Genomic DNA, 25892 nt, shown 5'->3' with positions numbered 1-25892 from the left:
GTGGCTCACAATCCTCCTCTTACATGACTACATAGGAAATATCTACGACTTTGCTTCAATTGCAGATTTGATAGCTTGGGCGGTCAGCTAAGTTTACAAACAGGGGGTGAAACTTACCTTCACACGAAACTCTAGCATCTCCAAACAGCATCTTAGCGTTGGGCATGTAAAACATCGGGTTGGGGACATCAGCTGCACTTGTTAGTGGAGTCAAATCTGAGGTTGAGACACTTACCATAACCACTGGCCATGCCTCTCTTCATAACCACAACCTGCTTGGCCTTCCAGGCGTGAAGCACAGGCATACCTTCGATTGAGCTGCCCTTTTCCATTGCGATGGGGTTGACAGTATCGTTAGCACCAATGACAACAGCAAGATCAGTGTCGGGGAAGTCGTCGTTGATCTCGTCCATTTCCAGAACGATATCGTACGGTACGCTGGCCTCAGCGAGGAGCACGTTACACTGTCCAGGCATGCGGCCTGCAACAGGATGGATGGCAAAACGGACAGTGATACCCTTGGCTCGCAGAGTCGAGACGATGCTCGAGATTGCGTACTGAGCTTTGGCAACAGCCATTCCATAGCCGACAATGAGAATGACCTTTTCAGAGTTGAGAAGTGCATCTGCAAGATCATCTACAGATGTAGTGGTGACTTCTCCTTGAGGTTTATACTCTTGGACTTGGGTCGGCGTACCCAGCCCTCCAAACAACACGTTTGTGAGTGACCGGTTCATTGCAACACACATGATGTACGAAAGAATGGATCCAGAGACACCGATCAGCGCTCCGACTGTGGTCAAAAGGGTGTTTTCGAGCATGAATCCTTCAGCAACAAGAGCAAAACCACTGTATGCGTTCAAAACAGTGATGACAACGGGCATATCAGCACCTCCAATAGCAGACGTTGTTGTGTATCCCTTGATGAAACTCAGCGCAGCGCTTCCAGCGAGTGCTCCAGCTGCAATCATGGGACTTCCCGGCGCCATGGTGATGAAGGCACCCATGGTAGCTGCATTGGTTGCAAGTAAACCTGAGTTGATGATGTGTCGTCCAGGTAGCATCTTGGGCTTAGACGACATTCTACCAGCAAGTTTCATAAACGCAACAAGCGATCCGGTAAATGTGATACCGCCGATGAAGACACCAAGGTAGGCTGTCACCATGTGAAGAGTTGATGGGTCCATGACATCTGCCATGACACTACCGATGCTAGTCAAGACAGCGGCAAGACCGACGACGGAGTGGAGGGCTGCAACAGTCTGGGGAAGATCGGTAGGAGTGATTCTCTTTCCAATGAGCATACCAGCAATGGTACCGATAGCAGCGAGACCACCAAACTGGGTAAGGACCTCAGGTGTGAAGCCAGCAGCAAGCAGACTGGCCAGAACACCTGTACCAACACCAAGAATACCAAAGGCGTTGCCCATACGAGCAGTGGCCTGGGAAGCAAGACTAGAGATGGAGCCAATGCAGAGGACAGAGCTGACGAGGTAACCGGCTTGAACAAGACCAGCCGCACCAGTCGAGGCAGCGGCCAGAAAGCCGCCACCGCACAGTACAGCAGGAACAGCATAGAGCCAGGGGTACTCAGGGGGATCAGTAGGTCCTGTGTCTGTTAGCTACATCTTGTAATGGGCCGGCCAACTCACGCTTAAACATATCCAGCATGCGCTTGGTTATGACAAAACCACCACCAACATTGACAAATGCTAGCAAGACACTCACGGCGCCAAAAGCTTGAGGAATCGTTGCAGGAAGGAATCCACCTCCAAGAATGAACAAACCTCCAATACCCACCATTCCAGAGATGGCGTTGGTTACGCTCATCAGAGGCGAGTGAAGGGCAGGGGCAACACCCCAAACAGCACGATATCCAATAAGACTGGCCAAAGCAAAGGTAAACGCATTCGACATGAGGAGAGGGCTGGTCCATTTTCCAAGTGCCAAGATGCTACCCATACCTGCAGTGACACCAGCAACTTCACGAGTCTTCTTTTGCCATGGTGTAAGGGCTACAGCTTCAGGGGTCTCCTGTGCGGTCTCGGTCTTTACGGGAGGTGGCGGGGGTGCTGCGCGAGGAGCAGGAGGAATGATATCTCCCTCCTGAGTCACGATGGCACCTCTTACAACTTCGTCCGTAAGATCAATACCGAATGCCTTGGGTTCAGGGGTCATGGAAAGCAAGAACTTGGTAATGTTGTTGGAATAGAGAGTCGATGACTGAGTTGGCAAGCGAGAGGGCAGATCAGTGTATCCTAAAGGTGTTAGTCCAGCAATTTCTCGTTGAAGCAGAGCACATACCAATAACTTTGACGTCGTTGTAGATGGCCAGCTCTCCCTTTTTAGTAGCTTCGCAGTTACCTCCAGCTTCAGCGGCCAAATCAACAATGACACTTCCAGGTTTCATGACATCAAGAATATCGTTTTTGAGCAGTTTCGGGGCAGGTTTTCCAGGGATCAGGGCTGTAGTGATGATAATGTCGACTTCCTTGGCTTGGTCTTTAAAGAGCTTCATTTCAGCTTCGATAAATTCCTTGCTCATTTCTTTAGCATAACCGCCAGCGCCAGATCCATCTTCTTGGAGTTCAACTTCGATGAATTCGGCTCCAAGAGACTGAACCTGTTCGCGGGCAGCGGGTCGAGTATCGAAGCCACGGACAATGGCTCCCATACGGCGAGCGGTAGCAATAGCACTCAGGCCAGCAACACCAGCACCAATAACCAAAACCTTGCAAGGGGGAATCTTTCCAGCAGCAGTAACCTGACCAGTGAGGAATCTACCAAATACGTTTGAAGCTTCGAGAACAGCTTTATAGCCAGCAATATTGGCCATACTGCTGAGGGCATCAAAGACCTGAGCGCGAGAAATACGAGGAATCATGTCCATGGCGAAACTGGTAGCCTTTCTAGCGGCAATCTTTTCGACAAGTTCTTTGTTCTGGGAGGGCTGGAGGAAAGAAATGATAGTTTGGCCTTCTTTCATGGAGCCGACTTCTTCTAGACCAGGACCACGAACTTTGAGAACAATGTCCGAGTTGGACCAGACTTCTCTAGGGCTGTCGACAAGAGTTGCGCCAGCTTTTTCGTAAGCAGCATCGAGAAAGTCAGCATGAACACCAGCACCACGTTCGACAAGGACCTGCTTAAAGCCCTTCTTCTTGAGGATAGCTACGTTGGCAGGTGTAAGGGCAACACGACGTTCGTTAGGAAAGATCTCGATGGGAACTCCGACAACTAGGTTTTCGTAGGGAGTTGTCTTTGGGAGTACCACTGTAGAATAATTGCGAGGCGTAGGCGTGGATACATGACGGATTAGAGCGAGAGGCTTGGAGATGTCTGCGACAAGTGCGCGCTGAGACGAGGCTTTGAGGGTGCTATGCCATTGTTTGCGACTCGACAGACGACCATCTAGAGCTCGAGTTAGCTTGTGCGAGCTTCGTCGTTAGTGTGTACTCACCTTTAACTCTGTAGCCTTTCAATTGCTTCTGGAAGAAAAAGCTTGAGGCGCACAGCTCAGAAGCCGAAGCTGGAACCGCGGACGAGGCCAACGGACGAAGCATATGAGACGCCATGATTATAGAGTCATGAGCGCGATAGCAAGGCCCAAAGGTGGCTCGACGGGTGATGTATCCAAGAATTCGACAATACAGGACAAAACAAACAAGAATATCTAAGGAATTGCGAAGGAAGAGGGAATAAAAACAAGAGACAAAACAATCGAGGGGTAGATTTCATACCTTCCTTGTTCTGTGTCATGTGTGTTGTCGGGCCCCCTCCATTCATTCCTTCCCGTACTGATCGTTCAGGTAACCTCACACCACTTCGGTTCAGTAAAGATGAACCCTGGACCCCTCTAACGTTACCGGGATGGATTGTTTTAGGCGGTTCGGGAAGAGGGGCCTCGAGCACTAATGCCGCTAAAACCTGGGGGAGGGGCCGTCGATGCGGAGAACCATTACAGGGGACATGGAGTTTGTCGAATCATCATAGAGTCCTCGTCATGGATCATGACGAACATCAGCGGGTACTTCGGTGGAATTGAGACAGCGAGATGGTGATTCAGCCAGTCAGATGAGAGTACAGGCCTACCTATTGAGTCCTGCTGAGACTGAAGAACCGTTTCCCCCTCTTTGAACATGGAAATCCGGACATGACGGTTACAGATGGGCCGAGATCATGATGCTTTCAGCGTGGGTAATAGAATATGAACGTTGACTTCTCAAGTCTTTGATCTGCATGTTCCTTTCGTGATACGTTTATCATGGTATCATAGGAGGTTACAGAGAACAGACTGTGGTCCCCCGGACAGGACTCGACGGTATACGAGACTTGTGATATGTTTGTGTACAGTAACCCAGGTTCACCATTACTCTATACTGATCGTATCTAGAAGAGGGGTTTCTTGGTTGTTAGTCCTATCTTAGAAACTAGCATCGGACTGTTGGTCGAAGAAAGTGAAACGTAGCCATGGTTTGACGCGCCTAAATACCTCCTCACTTCTTCAAGGTGAAACCATCGAAACCTAGCCTCCTTGTTTGCCGCTCCATTGGTCATTGGCGTTGAACTCTCAGTGCTCTGCCAAAAGAGGCAATGCAGTCATTGTGCAGCCTACTGGGTAGCAGAAAAGTTGACCCCCTAAGCTTAGGGTACAGAAATAAATAGGTAGCCTAAAGAGTATGGTCTAAGGGGCATAAGATGACCTAATAATTCCATTCCTTATGCTTTTAGCGGACAATTTTTCTGATACCCTGAGGGCAGCTGAAGACCCCTGTTTCCTAGACTAGCAGAATAGGTCTTCAACATGCGCCTCTAGAAAGACCTACTAACTATACCATCTGGCCCTCGGGCATTATATAGAGCATGACTACTAAGAACTAAGAGTCGTAAGGAGTCTTTTTAACATTTAGCTCAGAACTTCAGCTACCTCATGTCCTCTAATTCTCAATGTCGAATCCCCTACATTCTAGCGAACATGGCTGCATGAGCTTATTTTCCTTATTGTCCCACTATGAGCGATGTATGGTTGGTCTACAGTCCATATCCTATGAATGAGCAAGAAACAAAAACGTGTTTCTTCAGACGACACTATAAAAACACAGGCAACATCGCGCATTGATAATCTGGTCAATGACATTAAATAAGACGATAATTCCATTTCTGGCTTAACGCTGGTGTCAGTGGTGTGGATCTCCCAACACCAAGACTGGACTTGGATATAATCACGAGAGCCTCTTCAATTTTACCACATGACACCCAATGTTTCTCAAACAAGCCTACTCAAAATGAAGAAATAAAACTCGCTTTCTACTCTCTACCCTCCTCACCACTATAATCCTTCAATATCAAGAGAAAAGAAAAATACTACATCATGCCGCGGCAGGCCCCTATCCATCACTTCTCATACCGCTCTCTCATCATACCACCAATCCTCCTCGCCGCTGCTACCATCGTCGCACTCTTTCTTCACTCCGACGTTAACGCCGCGCTTCTCTGGTCGCAATGTCATTCCCACGCGCGCATTCCAGGACTCAGTCGGATCCCCGCCATTGGAACACCTCTATGCTATCTCATTAGCTTTTTCCGCGCCGCGCTGGATTCCCTGCGAAGCACTGCTGTCATGGCTGTCGTCCTGTCCTTTCTCGGCGGCCTTTTGACGGTGAGCACTGTTGAAGCGGCTCGTATATGCAACGCACCGAATGTGCTTATCGCGTATCCTACGGGGCCGTGGTTGGTATTTGATCTTGTGGGTGGTGCTGTTGTTTGGGAGCTTGTTATTATTCCTGCCTTTTTGCACCGCGCGAGAAGTGTTTTGAATGCTCGACAAAGAGACGATGGACATGGCGAAGTTGATCAGATTTTTACGAGCCGTCATCTCCCCGATAGTGAGCTTGTGGCTATTCCGATCAGTGTAGCTATCGGCTACTTTGTACCATCCATCTTGATGCTCTTCAAGACAACCCCAGCTACTGTCGGAGTGTGGCTCTTCTTCCCGATCTATGTGACAATCGTCCGCCAGATAATTCGCAACGTTATCGCCGTCATCCGAAGAGTCAGCCCTACAAACATTCACCTCACATCAAACCGACGATCGTTCTTGTTTGTTTACTTGCTGCCCATCGTCTGCTCGATTTTGGCCCATGCATTCTTCATCTGGAGTCTAACTCAGCCCGATGATCGCAAGGAAATGACCAGGTCAACTATCGTTTTTATCGAAGTTGACACACAGTTCATCTTCTGGACTGTCCTGTACTGGATGTTGGTCGAGGTTGGATGGAGGGTCCCACTGACCACAATTGTCACTTCTATTGTGGTAGGACCAGGTGCAGGAACTTGTGTTGGATGGATGTACCGAGAGAAGCTCATTCATCATGATAATGAAGAGGCTGATGAGAATGCTCAGCCAGCTGATGAGGAAACGCCCCTGTTGCAATGAACATCGATACCCCACGTCAATACCCTTTTAGTTTAATACAACCATAGATCAATGCAGACTGCTTGAGTGTTTTACAAGTTCATGCAGGGACAACCTCACACTTTGTGCAGGTCCAGGCCTCTTCGTAAATTGTACAGATATGTTACAGATTAACCCACGCTATGCATTTATTCTTCCTGTAGTTTTGACAAGATCCGCTCCCTGATGACCTGTGATGCCACTACGCCTCCATGTTGCAGTGTGATAGCTCCAATAATGGCCATAATCGCACCGTTGAGCACGACATCAACACCAGAATGCTTGAGTTTTTGCACCTGTCAAATGTTAGATAAATACAACCACAAGAGCTTTGATACATACATTTCGGGGCTTCCACCGCACAACGTCAATCAAGCCCACATCAGCTGCGAGGGCAGACAGATTTGACTTGCCAGCAATATCCTTGGCTCCTTGAGTAGACAAATTGTCCACTGACATCAGGCTTGGATGTGTGAATGGCTCGCGGTTGTATTCGTCCTTTTTTGGTTGACTCATGGGGTCCTTGGCGACGATTGTCTTGGTCGTCTCCATGATGAGGGTCATTCGTCCTGCAGGGGTCAGCAATTACCCTTCCAATTGTATTTGTCCAACCTACCGAGAAGCGCCAATCGGTCGTTGAAACCTCTCCTTCCCTGATCAAAACTCTTATGCGTAACGGCCAACCACTTCACCTCCTCTGGCAGAAGCTTGCTGCCGCCCTGTCCCAGTAGTCGATCATACACCTCGTCCAGCTTCTTGGGATCGTTGTTAACACTCCAGACCTTGTTTTGGGGGTTCTTGGCAAAGTCGAGCTGTATAGGTGCCTTCATGGCGGGGGGTGTCTGACTCCATCGTGGGACGGGAGCGGAGGTAGATGGGTTTTCTGATTTGAAGGATTCGGGTGTCGAGTCGGTGGCGTATGTGCGCACGCATGGCATGAGTGTGCGGGCGACTTGTCTGCTCCGTAAAAGGCCAGAGCGGCAAGATTGGAGAGCCATGGCGAGGGATGAGATTGAATTGGACCGGAGGGCGAGGGTCTTGACTGGCAATTCAATGCTCATTACGATGGTTGCCGAAGCTGAATCGCGAACATTTTCTTAAGGTCACGTGTGTCAATCGATAAGGTTGCCCCACCTTGGTTCATCAACACCAAATATTGGTGTAAGTGGGCACATCACCAGCTTCATTTTGCAATTAGGGGTTCTGCAAAATTTAAAGACAATGACTTTGGGTGCTAGCTTTTACTACCTCCCTTAGTCTAGTCTATTATCCCCTTTGTTTTTGAGGCTCATATTGAAATTTCTTGTGCTGTTCCTGTATGGGACCTGTCTTGTCACTCGTCATTATTGAACACAATCTGAAGCTCTTCCATAGCATTCTATGCCCGGCCCCGTGCTGGACATCAAGGTTCCAAAGTACCTTGTATTATGCATGTATCCTTGACTTGTTCTCTTTGCATCGGCAACCCACCGATACAAGACCAAAACATCCCAATCGCCCTAGAGAACTTTCAATCAGTGGTTATGATTGCAGAAGCAAAGAATGAAACTTATTTGACGGAGTTACAGTTCAGTGTTAGGTGTTTCCTATGTCAAATAGTTGCTTGAGGTTGTCCAGACACTCCTTACTGACTGCCTAAATAGAAAGGTTTGGCTGATGATTGGCAAGCAGCCATTTATTGTTTACTGCTACAAATATATTCCTGTGATTGTAAGTAGAGTTACCGTCCCAGTACAAACATGAAAGCGGTCAAAAAGACATACCAGGCTCTCTACATACGATTTCCACTCCAAAGCAAACGTGTCACGACAGATTTAGAGTCATTTGCCTCTCTCTCATTGTTTTGTCATTGGCTTGTAAAAGGCTTGCAGCATGTTTTCCATGACAAGATACATTTTAATGCTGTGTTGGCCCGCTCAGCAAACATATCCATCAAACCAAAGCTTCGATGACGATGTCCAAATTGTTGAGTTGGGCATCAAAGACCTGCCATGCTTTCTGTACTTATAACGACGGCTTCCCAGCTCAAGAGACTTATTCTCTCACCACCTTTGTTCAGTATCTCAGAATATGGACATCTCCCATTTCTCAACCATGGCCGGATTGCACGAGCTAAGGGAGGATTATCTCATGCAAAGCGATGATAGTACGTGTTCTGCTTCGACAGACCATACCTCTGGCACTATCTTTGTAGGCATTGACCTTGGCGCTTGGTAAGTCTTGAGACTTTATCCAAGACACATTCATGGACAGTTCCTGCTTACACTACGCTGCAGCTTCTCTGGTATCTCGTATGGGCGATTCGATCCTCAGGATGTGGCTTTCCCTCGGTGCTGGATTCATACCGCAACCCTTGGTGACGTCTCGGGATCGAGGGTTCAGACCAGGATCCCGGTCAATTATTACGACAAACACTTCAAAGGCCCCTTCCTAGAGTGGTTCAAAATGTCCCTGTTCCGCAAGGAGGGCTTGCCCGACAATGTCCTTCGTTCAAGCAAGGTCACTGAACTAACCATCCTTCACCAGAGCTTGAAAGTGTCGGCAGTGACAGCTATGGTAGATTATCTCAAACTGCTCTGGTCCGACTTTCATGGAAGCCTTGACCTCTATGTGTATGATTTTGAGTATAATCTTATCATTGCAGTTCCAGGCAACTGGCCCGTCTATGTGCGCCGAATGATGCTTGAGGCCATCCACAAAGCAAACATCCTCTCCGACAAGGTCCACCTGAGTCCCAAGTTCATTTCAGATATAGAGGCCGCTTCCATTGCACTTGTATTGGACCTAAGCAAAGAACACAATGACACAGTGAGTCAAGTCTTTTGCATTCCCGTATACTTCTGTTGCGTGCAGTTCTAACACTTCAAGCATCCAATCCTCAAAGCTGGGGATGTGGTTGTTGTTTGCGACTGCGGCAGCTTCACGACGGTAAGTCAGTAGTTCAATTCTTAGCGGTACTGATACTCATCATCTCGCAAGGAGTTTACCGCCTACAAGATTTGCTTAATTCAATCCCTTCAAATGGATGAAATCACCCGAGCGGAGTGTATTTTTGCCGGTGGAGCTTTAATCGACAATGCCTTCATGAATCTCCTGAAAGCAAAGATAAAGAAGAAGCACCCCAGATCCATAATCGACCTTTCTATGGAAGAACTTCGTGAAATTGCCCATGATCATTGGGAAAAGGACATGAAGTGCAACTTTAGCGGCGATCGTCGTGAATGGACATTTGAGGTTCCTTATGGGGGTGGTTATACTAACACGAGTATGACCATTTCTTTCAGCGCGTGAGTGAGTATATTTTATTGCTTAATTACCTACTGACTTGGAGATCTTAGATTTGAACTTGCACTGATCTTTGACCCCATTGTTGACAAGATTACATCACAAATCAAGGGTTTATTTGATCATGACAGTATCCGGGGAACGTATCAGCCGGTGAGTTTTCCGTTCATATTGCAGAGACACGTTTTGACAAGATACATCAGCATGTCATTATAGCCGGCGGTTTTGGCCGTAGCCCCTATGTTCAGACTCGGATCAAGCAAGTTGTGTACAAGCACAATTCACCAGTCACTGTTCACTGCCCCCCAGGCGATCAAGGGTAAACCCATCTCCTGATTTCGAAGAAAAGCTCGTCTGATTTCAATTTTATAGATGCACTGCGGTATCTCGAGGAGCTGTTCTCCGAGAGCTTCAAGGATTCGGGTCAGCCTCGCTTAACCATCGTAAGACACAATTATATGTGACTTCTCGCATCGTCCGCGCCAGCTATGGCGTAGCTCTGTACCCTGAATTAGACACCATTTGGCTTTTGAAAGAGGTGAGCTAACATTTCTCACCCTTGCTGGTTCCCGTTTAATTCTCTTCGACAGGGTGAAAGACTCTCCGCAGTCGAACATCATCGAGTGTCTCTGCCGCCGGAAGCCATATCGACAACTGATACAATCGATGGCTTGAGCAACACTGTCTGGCTTTTCTACAAATCTAGAGACAACTCCTACAAACAGCCCTTCTGCAAAATCTTTTGGCCTCTCACAGGCCCCAAGACAGAACTTGTGGTCGACTTTGAATGGGATAGCATTCACATGGAGGTTTCGATCCTTCATGAAGGGCGTAAATTGGATGGGCTGAGCACTGAGTATTGTCCCCGCGCCTGAGCGATATTCCACTACACAAGCTTGGATTTCTTAGGGTAATGCTCTGGGTGTATCTGAAGTAGCATATCGTATGAGTCTTGTGCTATCGAGCACACATGCGTCCTACTAGCACAAGAGAATGGTGTGTGCGTTGTTGTAGTTATCAACTCTCCACTACTGTGTGTTTAGAACCACGATTGATGCCAATAAAAGATCATGGATTTCATTGATTACACGAAAACTCGCATGTGAGAAATAAAATAGAAATAGATATAGCAAAGCTAAAAGAAAGGCAAAAATGTAAAGGTTGAAACTCAAGAGGCCCTCAGTCTCTATAAATGTGGCGCTTCCCCAGACCACGCCACACTTTAACCCCAAATCAACATCTCCATCGCAGCCTCGTCAAGCTTCACGCATCCACGCATCCATCTAAACATTACTATTCTCGCCATCCAAGATCAGCCCGCACTTGATCTTCCTATTCTTACTGACCACACCCTCGAATTCAAGCGCCTAATTGCGCAGCCCATCAGCGCCATGGCTGCCGAGACTCCCAAACTTCTCTGGAATCCTGATAACGTCAAGGATGTTGCAGAGTCGGTCGGCATCAGCTCGCTCAACGAAGAGGCCCTCAAGTGTTTAACCCAGGATGTTGAATACCGCGTTGGTCAGGTCATTGTAGAAGCTCTACGATTCATGCGCGCCTCGCGTCGAACAACTCTTACTGTCAACGACATCTCGCTCGCGCTCAGGGCTCTCGACGTCGAACCCCTCTACGGCTACGATTCTACGCGTCCGCTGCGATACGGTGAGGCCAGTCTTGGTCCTGGTCAACCGCTTTTCTATATCGAAGATGAGGAAGTCGATTTCGAGAAGCTCATCAATGCGCCTCTACCCAAAGTGCCGCGCGACATGGGTTTTACAGGTAATACCTTAGTCTTGACCATATTGAAACATACTAACTAATTCTCAGCGCACTGGCTCGCCATCGAAGGAGTCCAGCCCTCCATTCCCCAAAACCCTACGACGTCCGAATCTCGATCGCAAGAACTCCTTCCCAAGGGACCTGGTGCCAATCCCGCACTATCTGCCCTCGCAGGCAACGACAACGTCTCCATGAAGCCTTCTGTTAAGCACATTGTGAGCAAGGAGCTCATACTCTACTTTGATAAAATTCAAGCCGCTGTTCTCGACGACAATCCCGACGAAGAGGTGGTGCGCCTTCGACAGGCTGCTCTGGGTTCCGTGAGAGACGACCCCGGTCTCCATCAGCTTATTCCGTACTTCATCACCTTCATCATGGATCGCGTGACACATCATCTCGACGACACCTTTACTCTCAAGCAAATGATGGAATTGACAAATGCTCTGATCGAGAACAAGAGTCTTTTCCTTGATCCCTACGCCAGTCCACTTTCGGCACCCGCCCTTACTTGTCTCATGGCTAGAAAACTGGGCACTGAGGATGGTACCGACGCTCTAAAGGAGCAATACGACCTCCGGCAGCTGGCAGCATCTCTGGTTGGACAAATTGCTCGCAAATACTCGGCCTCAAACACACTTCTCCGACCCAAACTTACGCGAACATGTCTCAAATACTTCCTCGATCCCACCAAGCCCCCCGCAGTCCTCTACGGTGCCATTCATGGTCTACTTGAAGCGGGTGGCCCAGAAGCTATTCGCGTTCTGGTCCTGCGCAACCTAAAGACCTTTGATTCAGGCATTCTTCAACCTCTCAGGGAAAAGATGGAGGGTTCAATGGATTACGAGATGCTGGTCCAAGGCATCGTACAGGCTGTCGCATCGCTGGCGGATCACATCAGCTCAGACACCAACGGCATCAACGGTTCAACCAGCGTGGAAGGCGAAGCGTCCGAGCTAAAGGAGTTCATTGGGCCCATTATTGGAGGAAAGATTGTCGCCTGCGGTAATCGGCGGTTGATACGTACAATCCTGGATGCCCGAAATTTGGAGTAGAAATTAAATTCATCATGACAGGCGAACGGCGTTTGGGTCGCGAAATACCTCACGACATTGGTTAGAAATAAGCCCACCATTTCAAGGCGCTTTTGTACAGATAATAAAATTGTTTGCTCAAAGTCAGATGCCTCTCGGCTAAATACTCATACACGAGTTTCGTCTCGTCCAGACTCCTTTCCCTATGTCCATTGCAACTTGTATCATCCACTGCGCATGTCGCTCGTTTTCCTTCTATCCCGCTCTTCTATTTTTCGACATTTGGTATCTTACAGGAAAGCAACCAGACCAATAGCGCCGAGAACGCTGGCAGCCCAGACGTACTTGTCAGCCTGGATAATGGTTGACTTGGCGAAACCCTTGCCGGCGTCGTAGAGAAGGTGCTTAACACCGCTGATAGCGTGGTAGACGAATGGGAAACCGAGAGTGAACTTGAGACCACCCTTGACAGCGAGAGGAAGACCGGCGACAAAGCTAGCGATGCTCAAGCTCTCGAGGTGGAGACCGACGACAGGAGCGGCGAGGTAGGCGATGGAGAAGCCGTAGAGGGTGACGGAGAGTGTAGAGCCGGTGATACGGTTCCAGGCGGAGCTACCGAACCATGTCTGCTCGAGCTTGTAGATGGCCAGATGGGGAGAGACGGGTCGGTTGAGGCGCTGGTTAACGAGGATCTGCTGGCCGTCCTCTTGGGAGACCTTGACGGAACCAGTAGCGCTATATGTACGTTAGACTATGAAAGCTCAATTGCGCTCGTCGACGTACCGAGTAGGAGAAGAGGTAGAGATTCCAGCAGCCAGAGCACTCTTGGAGATGTTCTGAGCGAAGAAAGGCTTGGCCGCGCCTAAATAGAGAGTCCGATTAGCGATCCGTGGTGGTGGTTGAGGCTATTCGCTTATGCGCTGTACCTGAGCGGAGGGCGTTGACGCCAACACGTTGAGCGAGCATCGTGGCGAGGATTATGTATTCGGGTTTTCGAGTGAGAGAGGTTCGGCCAAGGTTCGTCCAACGATTATTGTCAGCGTCGTTACTCCAAAGAGGGCTGGTACAAGAGGATCGATGATGATGGCTTCCTATTCTCGAGTATCGGAACGGACTCTCTCGGCTTCTCGGTCCACATGAACCAATAGGAAGCTACCAATTCCTCATCTCGGGACACGTGCGATCCACCTATCACGTGCTGAGTTACCATGACTAAGCACAGCTGAGCTTTATTGTCTTTTTAAAATTTTCCGCTGCATGTGAAATCCTCTCTTTTCCCTTTCTTCTTCAGATAGCAAGAACGTTCGTCGCACGCTGTCTCGTGTAGAGAGTGGGCAGCATTGTTGACAGGGCCTTTGGGCTCGAGGACAGTTCTTAGAAGAATATTGGGAAATTGGATCCGTCGTTAATCTCGACACCTAGCTATCCCGTCTAGGTGTCGTTTCATTTTTGAGATCTACATTCTTTCGCCTGATGTACTATTATATGTTGTAGATGAGCAATGCGTGTATGCGTAGAGCTCTATGATTGATGTCATTTTGCATGCGTGACGAGGTACTACTATGCAAACTTCGCGTTGCTGTTTGCTATCCAGTAACTTAGCGCAGTTCAAGTACCTGTCAGGTTCTTGCAGTTCAGCGCTTTGAAGCTCGATGCAGATGATCAAGCAGTGATTAGATTGGCCCTATAGGTTAACCTTTTTGTCAATTGTATCATTCGCTGTGAAGATTCGACTTCGGACCAGAAACAATTTCCGAGGCTATTCACACTTTTCACAATCGGTCACCCCTCACTCGGGTCTTGATAGTGGGCACTTTACAAACACGAACGCCACACTTGACTGTATGAGTATTTCGTTTGCCCTTTGCTATTGTCTTCAAGAATGAATAGATACATGTTCTGCGTCAATCCGGCTAATTGAATGTTGCTAAGTCAAGCACTCGCGCTCTCTATAGCGCAGCAATAATGCAACTAGGAACGAATGATCTTAACTGACCAGCCGTTTCTTATGTTGATCCTTGGGTTTATTTGCTTGGAGGTTGCACATAACTTCCAAAGCCTAATACTGATTTGATCCTTGGACTTATAGAAATGCACTTGTTATGTAGGTATTGTTCTCATGCCTACAGGGCGAGGTATAGACAAATGACCGACTGAATAGCAGAAACATTGGCATTTAAGCTTCAGGCTACAAAAAAATGAATAAACTGAAAGCAACACCCTAAGCAGCATAAATTGACTTATTACTTTTGTCCCTTGTGCTTCCAGCGGCCAAGTTTCCAGACCTTGATGATAATGACCAAATGCACGTATATATGAACTAAACAATACCGCGGGTACCTCTTAGGCTTCTGTAAACATACTGTTGAGTATTCTGTGCCTAAACAATGGTTTGTTTTGCTCATAAAACCGGTTTCTGTACTGCGCTGCAGCTGTCTTCACCAGTTCGCCAGCTGCCAAACACTCAGTGAAATTATCCCAACTATTCATTTCCCAAATTTCTCCCCGTCAACAACTCCAAAACAAACAAACACTACTAAACACACAACGTCTCTTATAAGAAAGAAAAAAGAAGAAGATGTCTTCCCTTACTACACTCATCAGCGCCTCAGCCAGCGCAACCTCTACTTCCACCCCTAAACACGGCTCACACTCTGACAAAACCGCCATCATCGGCATGACTCTCGGAATGGTCTTCGCATTCTTCATTCTCATCTTTCCCTGCATATGCTTCCAGGGACTGGCACACTTGCAGCAAAAGAGGGAGGAGAGAAAGGAAGCTGAGGAACGGGCGAGGGCGGATGCGGCGATCGGGAGGATGATTGAAGATGAACAGAGGAGGCTGAATATTTGGGAGGGCGTTTGAGAGGATGATTGTGCTGAAGGCTGCGATGGTTTATTCACATGTAATCGATAAATCTGAGAGCGGGGATGCAAGTGCTTCTTTGAATGTAAGCGTTTGTTGATTCGCAGTGCCAGTGCTAGTGACTTGAGTAAACGGTTATCGTCCCTCCATTTGTGTGTTTTCCCAGTAACTCAACTCCATCTTCAAACTACCCCTCGTTGAGTGCTGCATCTCGTTTGTTTGCTCATCGTTCACCACCAGCACATATGTAAACGATATCCAGTTCGTGTCAGCGTTTGCCATCATGAGACGGGTATATAACCACAAAGTCTTTCTCTTCAGTGCTCTTCTCAACCACAACTCTTCCTCATCGTGAGACATCAAGCTTGTCCTCGAAGAGATCTCTCAGAGCAATCAAGAACTATCAAGAATAACAAAGAACACCGCACCTTGGTACGTATTCTCCATCACTACCCCTATCATCACTAACACGCTGCAGCAACCAACAACCGCGACCATGTCCAACACTGAGGTCCTCCCACGCATGAACACTGCGGACACCAACGTCCTCATTGTCTGCATTTGTGCAATGGTCTTCGTGGTCTTCCTTGCCGGCGTGGTGTACTGCACCTGGAAGCCCAGCCGCAATGTCACTCCTGAGCCCGCCCCTGTCGAACTCGGCCCTCTCCACGTCCCTGTCAACGTCGGCCACGGCAACGTCGACCGTCCTTTCGATGGCTCCGCTGGCACCACCCGCGTTACCATCTACTCCGACGCCCCCCGCCGCAACAGCGGCACTGGCTGTCGTCTTCCCTTCTTCCAGCGACGTCGGGAGACCAGCCTGGAGCGCAACACTGTTCCGCTTCGGTCTGTCCCTGGCACAGAGCACCCTCGTAACAACGCCGACTAGATGCTAGTCCAGCAGTTGCCAAGTATAGGCTAGACTCTGGCTAATACTGTAACGGAGGGGTTTGATGAATAATGACATGAATGGTGGATACTCGACAATTGAGATTGTGACAGAGGAAACGGAGTGATGGACATTCGGCAACGAAGTTAGTCAAAGTGGTGAAAGTACTCACCGCGAATCATCTCAGCCTCAATAAAACACACTCAAATAACCCACCAAGTCGCCCTCATCCGTGAATGCATGATTGAATGAAAACTTTATTGGTACACTGTAAAACAATCCCATTGGTAGTACAATTCCGTAAATTAACCAACGCCGTTCTAGTGTGTTCCCAAAAATGCACGCTACTCCGTGGAGATTCGTTTGTACCATGCGCTTGCCAATATCCGTCCTGATTGTTAACTCTAACCCAAGTTACCCATAGGAAAATTGCCATATAATTGAATCGGTAGTTGACTTTGCTGCGGCGGTGGTGGTGGTTGGGTCATGGTCCCCCACAAATCCCAATTGAGAGTCGAGACGTCCAAGTAATTACCTAGGAAAGGATCGAGGTCTGTCATCTGAGTGGCACTTGCAGGGGCATGTGTGATGGGCTGCTGTGGCGAAGGTTCAGAAGTTCGGCTCTCGCTCGCTATAACGTCTCGTATGCGAAAGATGAAGTTTGGTGTTTCTATAATCTGACCATCTTCTCTGCGTGCCTGTTCACGCTTGCTCCAAGCCTTCAATACTGTTTGAGCCTGGATGCAGTTGGTCTTGTGAGTCATGTCCAGGAGTTCAGGGTGATAATGATAGATCTTCTCAACCATGTTCCAAGCGCGGTCGGCAAGGGAGCCTTTCGGTCGTTGGCAAAGCTGTTTCGTCATGACGGTAAAGATGTCGACCTGGAAATGGAATTTGAGGAACCAAAGGAATCCCGTCTCGTCCATGATGCCGTACGCATCGGTACTGTGTTCGTTGTTCATCAAGACAATCTTGAAGAGGTTGTCCTTTTTGTCGCGAATTTCTCCAGTCTGCCACTCGGGCTGTTCTCTCATAGGCACCAATATCTCCCTCATTTTACTGCAGATCATTGGACGAATACTGAGAGCAGCAATGTGTACGTTTCCAGCTGTAGGATCGATATAGCGAGCCTCCACTTCCAACAGATTTTGCTCCAGCATGTCTACCAGCTCTCTGTACTCTTGGATGCTCGGAACATTCGAAGGATCTTGACCTTCAAGATCACCCATAACAGCAGCCTCCAAACCCGGGTGCCCGTGGAGAGATTCAGCGTTGACTAAAAATTTGGCAACCTGATAGCCGATCAGACAAAATGCCATTTCTGTCGGGCCTTCGCGAGGTTGAACGGGTTCGATTGATCCAGGGAATAAGTCGGCATCGTTGACGTTTTGCGGCATCTTGGTATCCCAGCTGCTTGGGAGAAGCGAATGACTCAATCCAGAGACCAGAGCATTCTTTGCATCTTGTAGAATAATCTGCCACCACATACGCCGTCGCATCTCCGTCTCGAAAGCGTTGAGCCCCAAATAGTCACCGTCGCGATGGTAACCCATCTTCTGGGCAATTCTTACAACCATGCCACTTAGAATCCATGCAGCATGGCGGTCGTATCGGTTTTGAAGAGACAACTATGCACCAGTCAGTCAACATTGCATATAACGCACCAACGTATCATACCAAATACAACAGCAAAGCCTGAAGAGCCACCATATCATAGTTTTTTAGAAAGTTGAATTTTGTCAGTGCCAACTTGGTCCCAATGGTATATCGTCGTAAAGCTTGGTCGCGAGTAATTCCCAGCATCTGAAGACATTCGGTTTCTGATAGAGATACCGTCGCCATGGTGAAGATGGCAAACAGCAGGGCCTGATAATTGAGTGGAATTTTGTTCACGTCGGTCGCCATCTCCAAGGCAAATGGCTGGACGGATGGGACATGAATGATCTTGGTCAATGGGTTGACGCGGTCAACAAACAATTGCCAGAGTCTGAAGATGTGAACTGGATCAGGTTGGTGATCCTCGATAGACCGGTTCGAGGCGTCTGATGGAATTAAGAGATCGATATTGTAATCCGGACTCAAGTCCTCGGAGCCCATCACGCTGGCTTCTTCTGGATCATCAGTATCGACAATCTCCCTCATGGCTTGGAGCTTGATACATTGTTAGTTTGTTCACATGTCAGTAGCAGTCAGTCTCACCTCATCATGAATATTTGCCCAAAGATAACTGTCCATGAAACGCACACCACCCTCTTCTTTGACCATTTTTCCTGTTGGCTTCCACTTGGTTTGGCCGTCAATGTTGGTTGGCGTAGCAGGGTAAGCATCTTGCACGGAACCGTTGGTAGCAGGTGAGTGTGTCATGGTAGCTGGCGATGGGACAGAGCCATCGGCATACTGTTTTAACAATTGTTCACATCTCGCCAGACGTTCTTGAAGATCCTGGTTTGGTCTCCGACGCTTCCTAGCAGGAGCAGGAGTACTGGGAGTGCATGTGACATTGGCCTTGGAAAGTTAGTCGCGGGTCCTACATACTGACAAAGGGTTTGAAGCGTCATGATACAGGCAAGGCATATCATGATAAGGGTCAACGCACCTTGACACAATTCGAACAGGGCGTGTTCCGGTCGCATTTGATCTTTCGGTGTTGACACAAGACACAGGCCAAGACTCGGGGCGTCTTGTGATGCACCGAACCCGGGCCAGACGCACTATGATTTGACATATCCGAAGAGAGAAAATTCTCACATAACAAGCAGCTCTGTTCGGTTCAGCTCGATTTAGATGTCGAGATTTGAAGGTGAGTGAGGGTCGAGTAAATTATCCTATGACGCCAATGTGAGCTCCACCCAATGTTAGAGCAAAGTTACAGGCGCAAAAACGCAAGCGGAAGCCGGGGTTCTTTTGAAGCCCGCTCCTGCCACGCTGGGGTCAGGTGAGGGGGAGGGGCATAAATATTGGGCAGGTATGTACAGAGGGAGTCAACTCAAGGATCTGATCGGATCAGATCAGATAATAATAATACTGAGAATGAAACAAAGATGATAAATAAACGTTAATAGAATGGGTAAGTAAGGAAGTTGGCTATAAGGCCAACAAGAGTGATAAGCAGCGGCTGACTACACCGTAAGATCCCGAGTGTACCGGTACAACCAAGAGCCGACCGGGCACTTTTAGGGGGCAAGTGCCAGGAGGGAACCCAGGGGGCTTTTCTTTGCGCTGCTGTTCTTTTGGCGCTTCTTCAGTCAGCAGTGGACGTCGTCAACTCAGCTGCTGCATAAAATGTCATCGGAATAGGAATAATTAGGAATAATTATTAAACCCGTCTGCCGGAACCCGCGAATCCCGTGTCAGCTGTGATTCAGGGGTAGTATTGGTATTAGAAGGATGAATTCTCTGCTGCCTTGGGTATTTATCATAAAGGGAACTGCCTAGGGCTTTGTTAGGCAGATATATTGTTGCCCTGATTCCTAGCTCCAACATCACCATGACATGCTAACCTATCTGGCCTCAGTTGATCGGGTTCAAACGAAGACACATAGTTCAAAGTTTCACATGGATTAAAAATCCACTGTTTAACGCAGAACTATGTACGAATGGACCAATTGCGCGTACTCGGGTCCGAGAGGGAACCGCCTCTTTGAATAGCGGCGGACTTTTGCATTTCAAGTCCGCTGCAACGGGCCAACGGTGATGACTCAAGATTCTAGAAATTATCAGATCAACCATGCGTGAACGATACCCGAGACTCTAATAGCAGCCTTGGCTAAACGAATACGAACGTCAACGATGGTTGTTGATCGTTAACATACTCCAAACTCAGTTGATTAACAAGAATGACAATTAACACAACCGTCTAGGTTTTTCGTAAAGCTCGGAAGCTTCGGGCGGGAGGTTAAGCCGCTTAGACCTGTAGCTTATGCAAGCCAAGTTCGCGCCAAATCAACGTTTGGTTCCAACTTTCAAGCTTGACCTCTTCTCCGCAAGCTCTTAATGACTTCATCGGGGATCATGAAACTTTCCCTCGTCTAGCTAACGAAAAAGCCCGAGATCTGAATACCCCTGTATGCCGAATAACATCATCAATATACCATTACCATAGGTCAGTACTCTTGATAGAATACCGGGGTATGAGTCAACCCCGAAGAACGGATATGGCCGACTCTGCCGACCACACAAAGGTCAAGTATTTCTATACGTGGCATATAGTTCTGCAGCACTTGTTTTCGTTGAAAATGCCGAAGACCCATAGTCAAGGTTCGGATCAGCGGCTACTTATCTATTGTCACTGTCACGCCTCAAGTGGTCATGAGCACATTCGACATCACTGACAAAGCATTGCTCCATATAACAAGGTAGCATGCAACGAACTAGGAATTAAATTGGCGGCTTAGCTCTTGGCCGTGGCCATTGCCGATGTGCACAAGGGCGACCACCATAAACCCTATTTTGCTTGACGCACCGGAACGTATTCAAGGCAGTCCATCCGACACTTGAAGTATCTCATTCCGAGAAGATGGACCCCAGCTCTGGACCAGAGTCTGCTTCATCCACTTGAGTCTTCTCTTTCTTTTCGTTTTTATGTTCCACCGGCACAAGAGCCGTCCTCGCCTTCCTACGAACAACACGCCTGTGAGTTGAGCTCCTCAGATGCTGCTTCCAGGCCTCCTCGGTCAATAATGTTGTATGGCAAACTTCGCAAACGCGTTTGCATGGTGTCGCTTTAGGAGGCGGGTTGCCAACTTGTGTAAGAACCTCTTGAGCAAGCGCAGATATCTCTGTCGGCCGTGGACGTTCCTCGCCTCGAAGGAACTGCTGCGCCAGTTGTACCGCAGGCTCAACCACATTTTTACCATACGCATTGACATCGGTGCTGTCAAGGAGATATAGATTGCCCATGGCTTCGGGGCCAACCTCGTGTATCCGTGGGATCTGCTTGAGTCTGATCCAGCGAGTTTGGTAGCTAGCGTACTGTCTTGTTGCAGCCTTCATCTTATCGAGTCCGGCACGCTTTAATTTCTCAAGCTCGGCAGCTTTTTGCCCTTCGTCAATGGCAAACAAGTACGGTTCAAACTGCTTGTAGCCAATTGACTGCCATATGCCCTTTGTCATGTCGAGCTTTTGGCCCTCTGCTTCCTTCTTGTGCTTGAAATCGTAAAGTTCTCGTACTTCATCCATGAGTCCACTCGTTTGCATCTTGTCCACTCGCTTATCCAGACGCTCTGTCAATACCTCTCGCTCAGAGTAGACCCAGAACAACAGGTTCTCCCAAGGTTCCTTGTTGGCGTCTTTTTGCGCAGCTTCTTTTCGAGCCTGTTGCTCGGCATAATACTCAGATGCTCGCTTGCCGCTTCTCAGGTAGATCTCCAAAGAACGTTGGATTTTTCGACGATCCTTGGGATGCCACCTTTCGGCCATGGCGGGGTCAACCTTTCGGAGCTCATGAAGCATAACTTCGGCCGATTCCTGTAGGATGGGAAACGACTTGGTGGTGTCCAGCTCCAGGTCGTCCAGAATAACCTCTTTGAAGAGAATTGGATCGACATAATACTGCGATCCGCCTACGAGAATAGGCAAGCGGCCTCGTTCGCGAATCTCTCTTATTGTGCGAGTAGCCTCTCGCTTAAAGTCGTCAACATCCCATGGCTGCTCATCCAGGGATATGTGGCCAAGAAGATGGTGAGGAATACCGCGTTGCTCCTCAGCTGTAATTTTGTTAGTGATGATTGGAAGGCCGTTGTATAATTGCATAGCATCGGCGTTGATGATTTCGCCATCTAATTTGGTTGCAATTTCGACTGCCAACTATTTAATGTCAGAGTCCATGGTATACAGAGTACAGCTTGAGACTTGCATCTGACTTGCCCGTGCCCGTAGATCCTAGCACAACCACAAGAGGTGCAACTGGAGGTTTTCTTGCAGCCATTGTAGTGACATTTCGCCTGAGTAGAGAACCCAGGCGTTGAATCATTTAGGGTGAGAGTGCCATAGACAGTGATGACAATATCTTTTCCCGTATCCAACGTCCTGACAGTATTATCACTGTTGAGTCGTTAATAACGACATCTCAAAATGAGTTCCAGAACAGGCAAAAGCAAAAGTCAATTTGGCGGAAAAACTTAGAGTGGGGCACAAAAAAGCTAAGCTACGTCTGATTGGTCTCAGAGAGCTGAAACCCCTCGTGCCCCTTTGTTCAATTTAGCAGGAGCAGCTAAAGAGGTGCCCACTGTTTAGAGGCTCCTCCGCTGGAAGCTCAGGGAAGCTCTCGCTGTTTCGCCCCTGGCTGGGGAAAGGTCACGTGTCACTCCACTCCCAATATTGGACACATCTACATTTTGGGTCATTGAAGCCAGATCGCCTACCTCCGCCCCCAGCTCTCCTTTAATTCTCCCATCGACCCTTCAAATCGCTTGGGCTCTTTAAGCTCAGCATCTTCCTTTTCTTTCTTTCTCCAGCATTGGATGATAAGTCCAATTCTTGTTCATTCTCTTTAGTCGTCGCCCACCATGAGTTCCCGTAAGTCAATTCCTGCCCGTTTGTTTCTGCTGGTCGCGAAGCTCTATCTATAGCTCAAACTTTGAGCTCGCGCGACCTCAACCATATGCGCGCATTGGCGGTTCAATTGGTACCGGATCATCAAGCCCAAGCTGACCATGATGTCTCTCAGTCCGTTTCCTTGACCTGGTCAAGCCGTTCGTGCCGTTCCTCCCAGAGGTTCAGCAGCCGGAGACCAAGATTCCCTTCAACCAGAAGCTTATGTGGACGGCCCTCACCCTCCTCATCTTCCTGGTCATGAGCCAGATGCCTCTCTACGGTATCGTCTCCTCCGACAACTCGGATCCTCTATACTGGCTGCGAATGGTTATCGCGAGTAACCGTGGTACTCTGATGGAGTTGGGTATCACCCCCATCATCTCCTCTGGCATGGTTTTCCAGCTCCTCGCTGGCACCCACATGATCGACGTCAACCTTGACCTCAAGTCCGACCGAGAGCTTTACCAGACCGCCCAGAAGCTTCTGGCTTTCATCCTCTCCGCCGGTACCGCCACTGTCTACGTCTTCTCCGGTCTCTACGGACCTCCCTCCGACCTTGGTGCTGGTATCGTCTTCCTTCTGATCCTCCAGCTGGTTGTTGCCGGTATGATTGTTATCCTCCTCGACGAGTTGCTCCAAAAGGGCTACGGTCTGGGCAGCGGTATCTCTCTGTTCATTGCCACCAACATCTGCGAGTCCATCATGTGGAAGGCTTTCTCTCCCACCACTATCAACACTGGCCGTGGTCCCGAGTTTGAGGGTGCTGTTATTGCCCTCTTCCACCTCCTCTTCACCTGGCCCAACAAGCAGCGAGCTCTCCAGGAGGCTTTCTACCGCCAGAACCTCCCCAACATCATGAACCTTCTGGCCACCATTGCCGTCTTCGCCGCTGTCATCTACCTCCAGGGTTTCCGTGTCGAGATCCCCGTCAAGTCTTCTCGCCAGCGTGGTGCTCGTGGTTCTTACCCCGTTCGCCTGTTCTACACCTCCAACATGCCCATCATGCTGCAGTCCGCTCTCTCTTCCAACGTCTTCCTTATCAGCCAGATGCTCTACTCTCGCTTCTCTGAGAACCTCCTCGTCCGTCTTTTCGGTGTCTGGGAGGCCAAGGATGGTTCTTCTCAGCTCCACGCTGCTTCCGGTCTCGTCTACTACATGTCTCCTCCCCAGAGCATGAAGGACGCCCTTCTCGACCCCATCCATATGAGCGCCTACATCATCTACATGCTCGGTGCTTGTGCTCTCTTCTCCAAGACTTGGATCGAGGTTTCCGGCTCCAGCCCCCGTGATGTTGCCAAGCAGCTCAAGGACCAGGGTCTCGTTATGGCCGGTCACCGTGACCAGTCCATGTACAAGGAGCTCAAGCGCATCATTCCTACTGCCGCCGCTTTCGGTGGTGCTTGCATTGGTGCCCTCTCTGTCACCAGCGACCTTCTCGGTGCTCTTGGCTCCGGTACCGGTACTCTCCTTGCTGTCACGTAAGTTTATCCACTTCAAACTTCAGAATCCACACTAACATGATGCAGTATTATCTACGGCTACTTTGAAATCGCCGCTAAGGAGGGTGATATGTCCGGTATGAAGGGCATGATCATGGGCTAAAAGCCATCGAAACGAACGAACGAGTGGCACGATTGATTCAGCCTCGACGTTGGAGCCCGTTAAAGACGGGCGTATTATGTATCAACAGTAAAGAGGATGAGAAAGATAAAATAGTTAACATGTTTTTTGTTTCCTTGCTACAAGCCGGAGGAGTCGGGAAGTGATGTCAATTGGTTGGAACGGGTATTGGGGCAGTGATTAATGTCTGCCGTGTCAATGTTACAAAAATAGCTCAAGAGCTGTCATGATGGGTTAGTTGAAGAGGAGCGTCATGTCTCGAGGCCGCATGGAAGGCCCGAGCATGAAGTATGTAACTCGAGAATGATCATGAATGACATATTTAATGCCACAACATGCTGTTGTTTAAGTATGGGTGACGTACAGGGTAGAGTCGTGAACATGTCAACCAAGAAGGCCACAAAGACAAGTCTAAGCTGCAGCTTAATCCTTTCTTGCTTGTTTGTCCCTGGTGAGTCAATCGGTAACAGAGAAGTTGGCCTTGATACAACCATAAATGACCGAAGTAGTCTGGTCTAACTTAGTAGTCTAAACTGACCTGCCAACTTCGTCTCTTGTGCTTCCGGTGACTCACTTTTCTGACACCCTGACAATATATTTCCAACCTTGCTTCATTCGCCTGATTGCATATTTCTCCTTCCTAACTGCGTGTTACTGGTCTTTAGTCTACTTGTTGTCTCACAATGGAATCACTCCAAGTCTCACCGGTCCTGCAGCAATGAGGCCCCTCACATCATAGCACAGAGGTCCAACAGGAATACACCCAGGATACCGCTAATAATCAAGCTTCAATTGGCTAAAGACGTTGAGTGTAACCACATGTACGGTAGGGAAACGTGGGGGAGATTTCCAAGGGACCTGGGTTAGCTGCGGATAGGTGAGTGAGAATCTGGAAGTGGTGATCCGGCGGTGAGGGTTCATGAGATTTGTTCAAAGACCAATCAGATAGGCGGACGAAGTGATTGTCTTGACCCCGTGCATGTGTTGAGGCTGAGAATGAACGACGGTTACAGTGCGATCGGCCTATTGAACGACGGCGATGAGGTATTACACAGATTGTTGTTAAACACACAATGGTTGTAGTACCACGGAGTCATGCCATTGAAGTCTTCAAGATCGATGTAAGTGATTGGGCAGGCCGTATTGCTGCATATCATCTACAGCCCCCAGCATTGAGTTTACCTTAGACCGTATGGTGGCTGGCATGTTTCCTCTTCTGCAAGCTCCCGAAGACATGATCCCTGCTTGAAGACAACAATAACCCAAGACTTCAGCTTGTGAATCAGGATGCTGCGGATATCATCCTTGTAGGGTAGCCTTGATGCTGACGACTGAGTTTCTTGACCGCATTGTATCTGAAGAGCAGGGGGGTAGTTGAACGATTCCTTCTTGTTAAGATTTAAGAATCGAATAAATCGATTGGATGCCTCGGAA

General features: G+C 48.6%; 12 protein-coding genes across 12 annotated transcripts; 7 read left to right on the top strand and 5 right to left on the bottom strand.

The window, feature by feature from the left end:
* Positions 1 to 19: 19 nt before the first annotated feature.
* FPSE_07093 (uncharacterized protein) lies at positions 20 to 3575 on the bottom strand (the record flags this gene model as incomplete). Its single annotated transcript, XM_009260211.1, has 6 exons — positions 20 to 27; positions 118 to 192; positions 236 to 1615; positions 1653 to 2258; positions 2305 to 3411; positions 3461 to 3575. The coding sequence occupies 6 exons, from the start codon at positions 3573 to 3575 to the stop codon at positions 20 to 22; spliced, it is 3291 nt and encodes a 1096-aa protein (XP_009258486.1).
* Positions 3576 to 5371: 1796 nt separating this feature from the next.
* Positions 5372 to 6436, top strand: FPSE_07092 (uncharacterized protein; the record flags this gene model as incomplete). Its single annotated transcript, XM_009260210.1, has 1 exon — positions 5372 to 6436. The coding sequence occupies one exon, from the start codon at positions 5372 to 5374 to the stop codon at positions 6434 to 6436; it is 1065 nt and encodes a 354-aa protein (XP_009258485.1).
* Positions 6437 to 6603: 167 nt separating this feature from the next.
* FPSE_07091 (uncharacterized protein) lies at positions 6604 to 7515 on the bottom strand (the record flags this gene model as incomplete). The annotated part of the gene is made up of 3 exons (XM_009260209.1): positions 6604 to 6750; positions 6797 to 7023; positions 7098 to 7515. 3 exons carry the CDS (start codon positions 7513 to 7515, stop codon positions 6604 to 6606), a joined length of 792 nt encoding a protein of 263 aa, XP_009258484.1.
* A 1033-nt stretch (positions 7516 to 8548) lies between these two features.
* On the top strand, positions 8549 to 10614 carry FPSE_07090 (uncharacterized protein; the record flags this gene model as incomplete). The annotated part of the gene is made up of 8 exons (XM_009260208.1): positions 8549 to 8667; positions 8731 to 9262; positions 9323 to 9382; positions 9434 to 9741; positions 9793 to 9892; positions 9943 to 10058; positions 10112 to 10277; positions 10330 to 10614. The coding sequence occupies 8 exons, from the start codon at positions 8549 to 8551 to the stop codon at positions 10612 to 10614; spliced, it is 1686 nt and encodes a 561-aa protein (XP_009258483.1).
* Positions 10615 to 11130: 516 nt separating this feature from the next.
* On the top strand, positions 11131 to 12570 carry FPSE_07089 (uncharacterized protein; the record flags this gene model as incomplete). Its single annotated transcript, XM_009260207.1, has 2 exons — positions 11131 to 11518; positions 11567 to 12570. The coding sequence occupies 2 exons, from the start codon at positions 11131 to 11133 to the stop codon at positions 12568 to 12570; spliced, it is 1392 nt and encodes a 463-aa protein (XP_009258482.1).
* Positions 12571 to 12839: 269 nt separating this feature from the next.
* Positions 12840 to 13515, bottom strand: FPSE_07088 (uncharacterized protein; the record flags this gene model as incomplete). The annotated part of the gene is made up of 3 exons (XM_009260206.1): positions 12840 to 13284; positions 13333 to 13411; positions 13476 to 13515. The coding sequence occupies 3 exons, from the start codon at positions 13513 to 13515 to the stop codon at positions 12840 to 12842; spliced, it is 564 nt and encodes a 187-aa protein (XP_009258481.1).
* A 1421-nt stretch (positions 13516 to 14936) lies between these two features.
* On the top strand, positions 14937 to 15415 carry FPSE_07087 (uncharacterized protein; the record flags this gene model as incomplete). Its single annotated transcript, XM_009260205.1, has 2 exons — positions 14937 to 14939; positions 15122 to 15415. The coding sequence occupies 2 exons, from the start codon at positions 14937 to 14939 to the stop codon at positions 15413 to 15415; spliced, it is 297 nt and encodes a 98-aa protein (XP_009258480.1).
* A 496-nt stretch (positions 15416 to 15911) lies between these two features.
* FPSE_07086 (uncharacterized protein) lies at positions 15912 to 16304 on the top strand (the record flags this gene model as incomplete). Its single annotated transcript, XM_009260204.1, has 1 exon — positions 15912 to 16304. The coding sequence occupies one exon, from the start codon at positions 15912 to 15914 to the stop codon at positions 16302 to 16304; it is 393 nt and encodes a 130-aa protein (XP_009258479.1).
* Positions 16305 to 16708: 404 nt separating this feature from the next.
* Positions 16709 to 18668, bottom strand: FPSE_07085 (uncharacterized protein; the record flags this gene model as incomplete). Its single annotated transcript, XM_009260203.1, has 3 exons — positions 16709 to 17932; positions 17982 to 18455; positions 18504 to 18668. 3 exons carry the CDS (start codon positions 18666 to 18668, stop codon positions 16709 to 16711), a joined length of 1863 nt encoding a protein of 620 aa, XP_009258478.1.
* Positions 18669 to 20807: 2139 nt separating this feature from the next.
* FPSE_07084 (uncharacterized protein) lies at positions 20808 to 22230 on the bottom strand (the record flags this gene model as incomplete). Its single annotated transcript, XM_009260202.1, has 2 exons — positions 20808 to 21950; positions 22138 to 22230. 2 exons carry the CDS (start codon positions 22228 to 22230, stop codon positions 20808 to 20810), a joined length of 1236 nt encoding a protein of 411 aa, XP_009258477.1.
* Positions 22231 to 22810: 580 nt separating this feature from the next.
* Positions 22811 to 24440, top strand: FPSE_07083 (uncharacterized protein; the record flags this gene model as incomplete). The annotated part of the gene is made up of 3 exons (XM_009260201.1): positions 22811 to 22820; positions 22972 to 24316; positions 24365 to 24440. 3 exons carry the CDS (start codon positions 22811 to 22813, stop codon positions 24438 to 24440), a joined length of 1431 nt encoding a protein of 476 aa, XP_009258476.1.
* Positions 24441 to 25531: 1091 nt separating this feature from the next.
* FPSE_07082 (uncharacterized protein) lies at positions 25532 to 25793 on the top strand (the record flags this gene model as incomplete). Its single annotated transcript, XM_061988448.1, has 2 exons — positions 25532 to 25579; positions 25770 to 25793. 2 exons carry the CDS (start codon positions 25532 to 25534, stop codon positions 25791 to 25793), a joined length of 72 nt encoding a protein of 23 aa, XP_061844439.1.
* Between the last annotated feature and the right edge of the window lie 99 nt (positions 25794 to 25892).

Source organism: Fusarium pseudograminearum, chromosome 4 (assembly GCF_000303195.2).
Source record: "Fusarium pseudograminearum CS3096 chromosome 4, whole genome shotgun sequence".
In the NCBI taxonomy this organism is placed as follows: Eukaryota; Fungi; Ascomycota; class Sordariomycetes; order Hypocreales; family Nectriaceae; genus Fusarium; species Fusarium pseudograminearum.
This window is presented reverse-complemented; position numbering and strand designations above follow the sequence as displayed.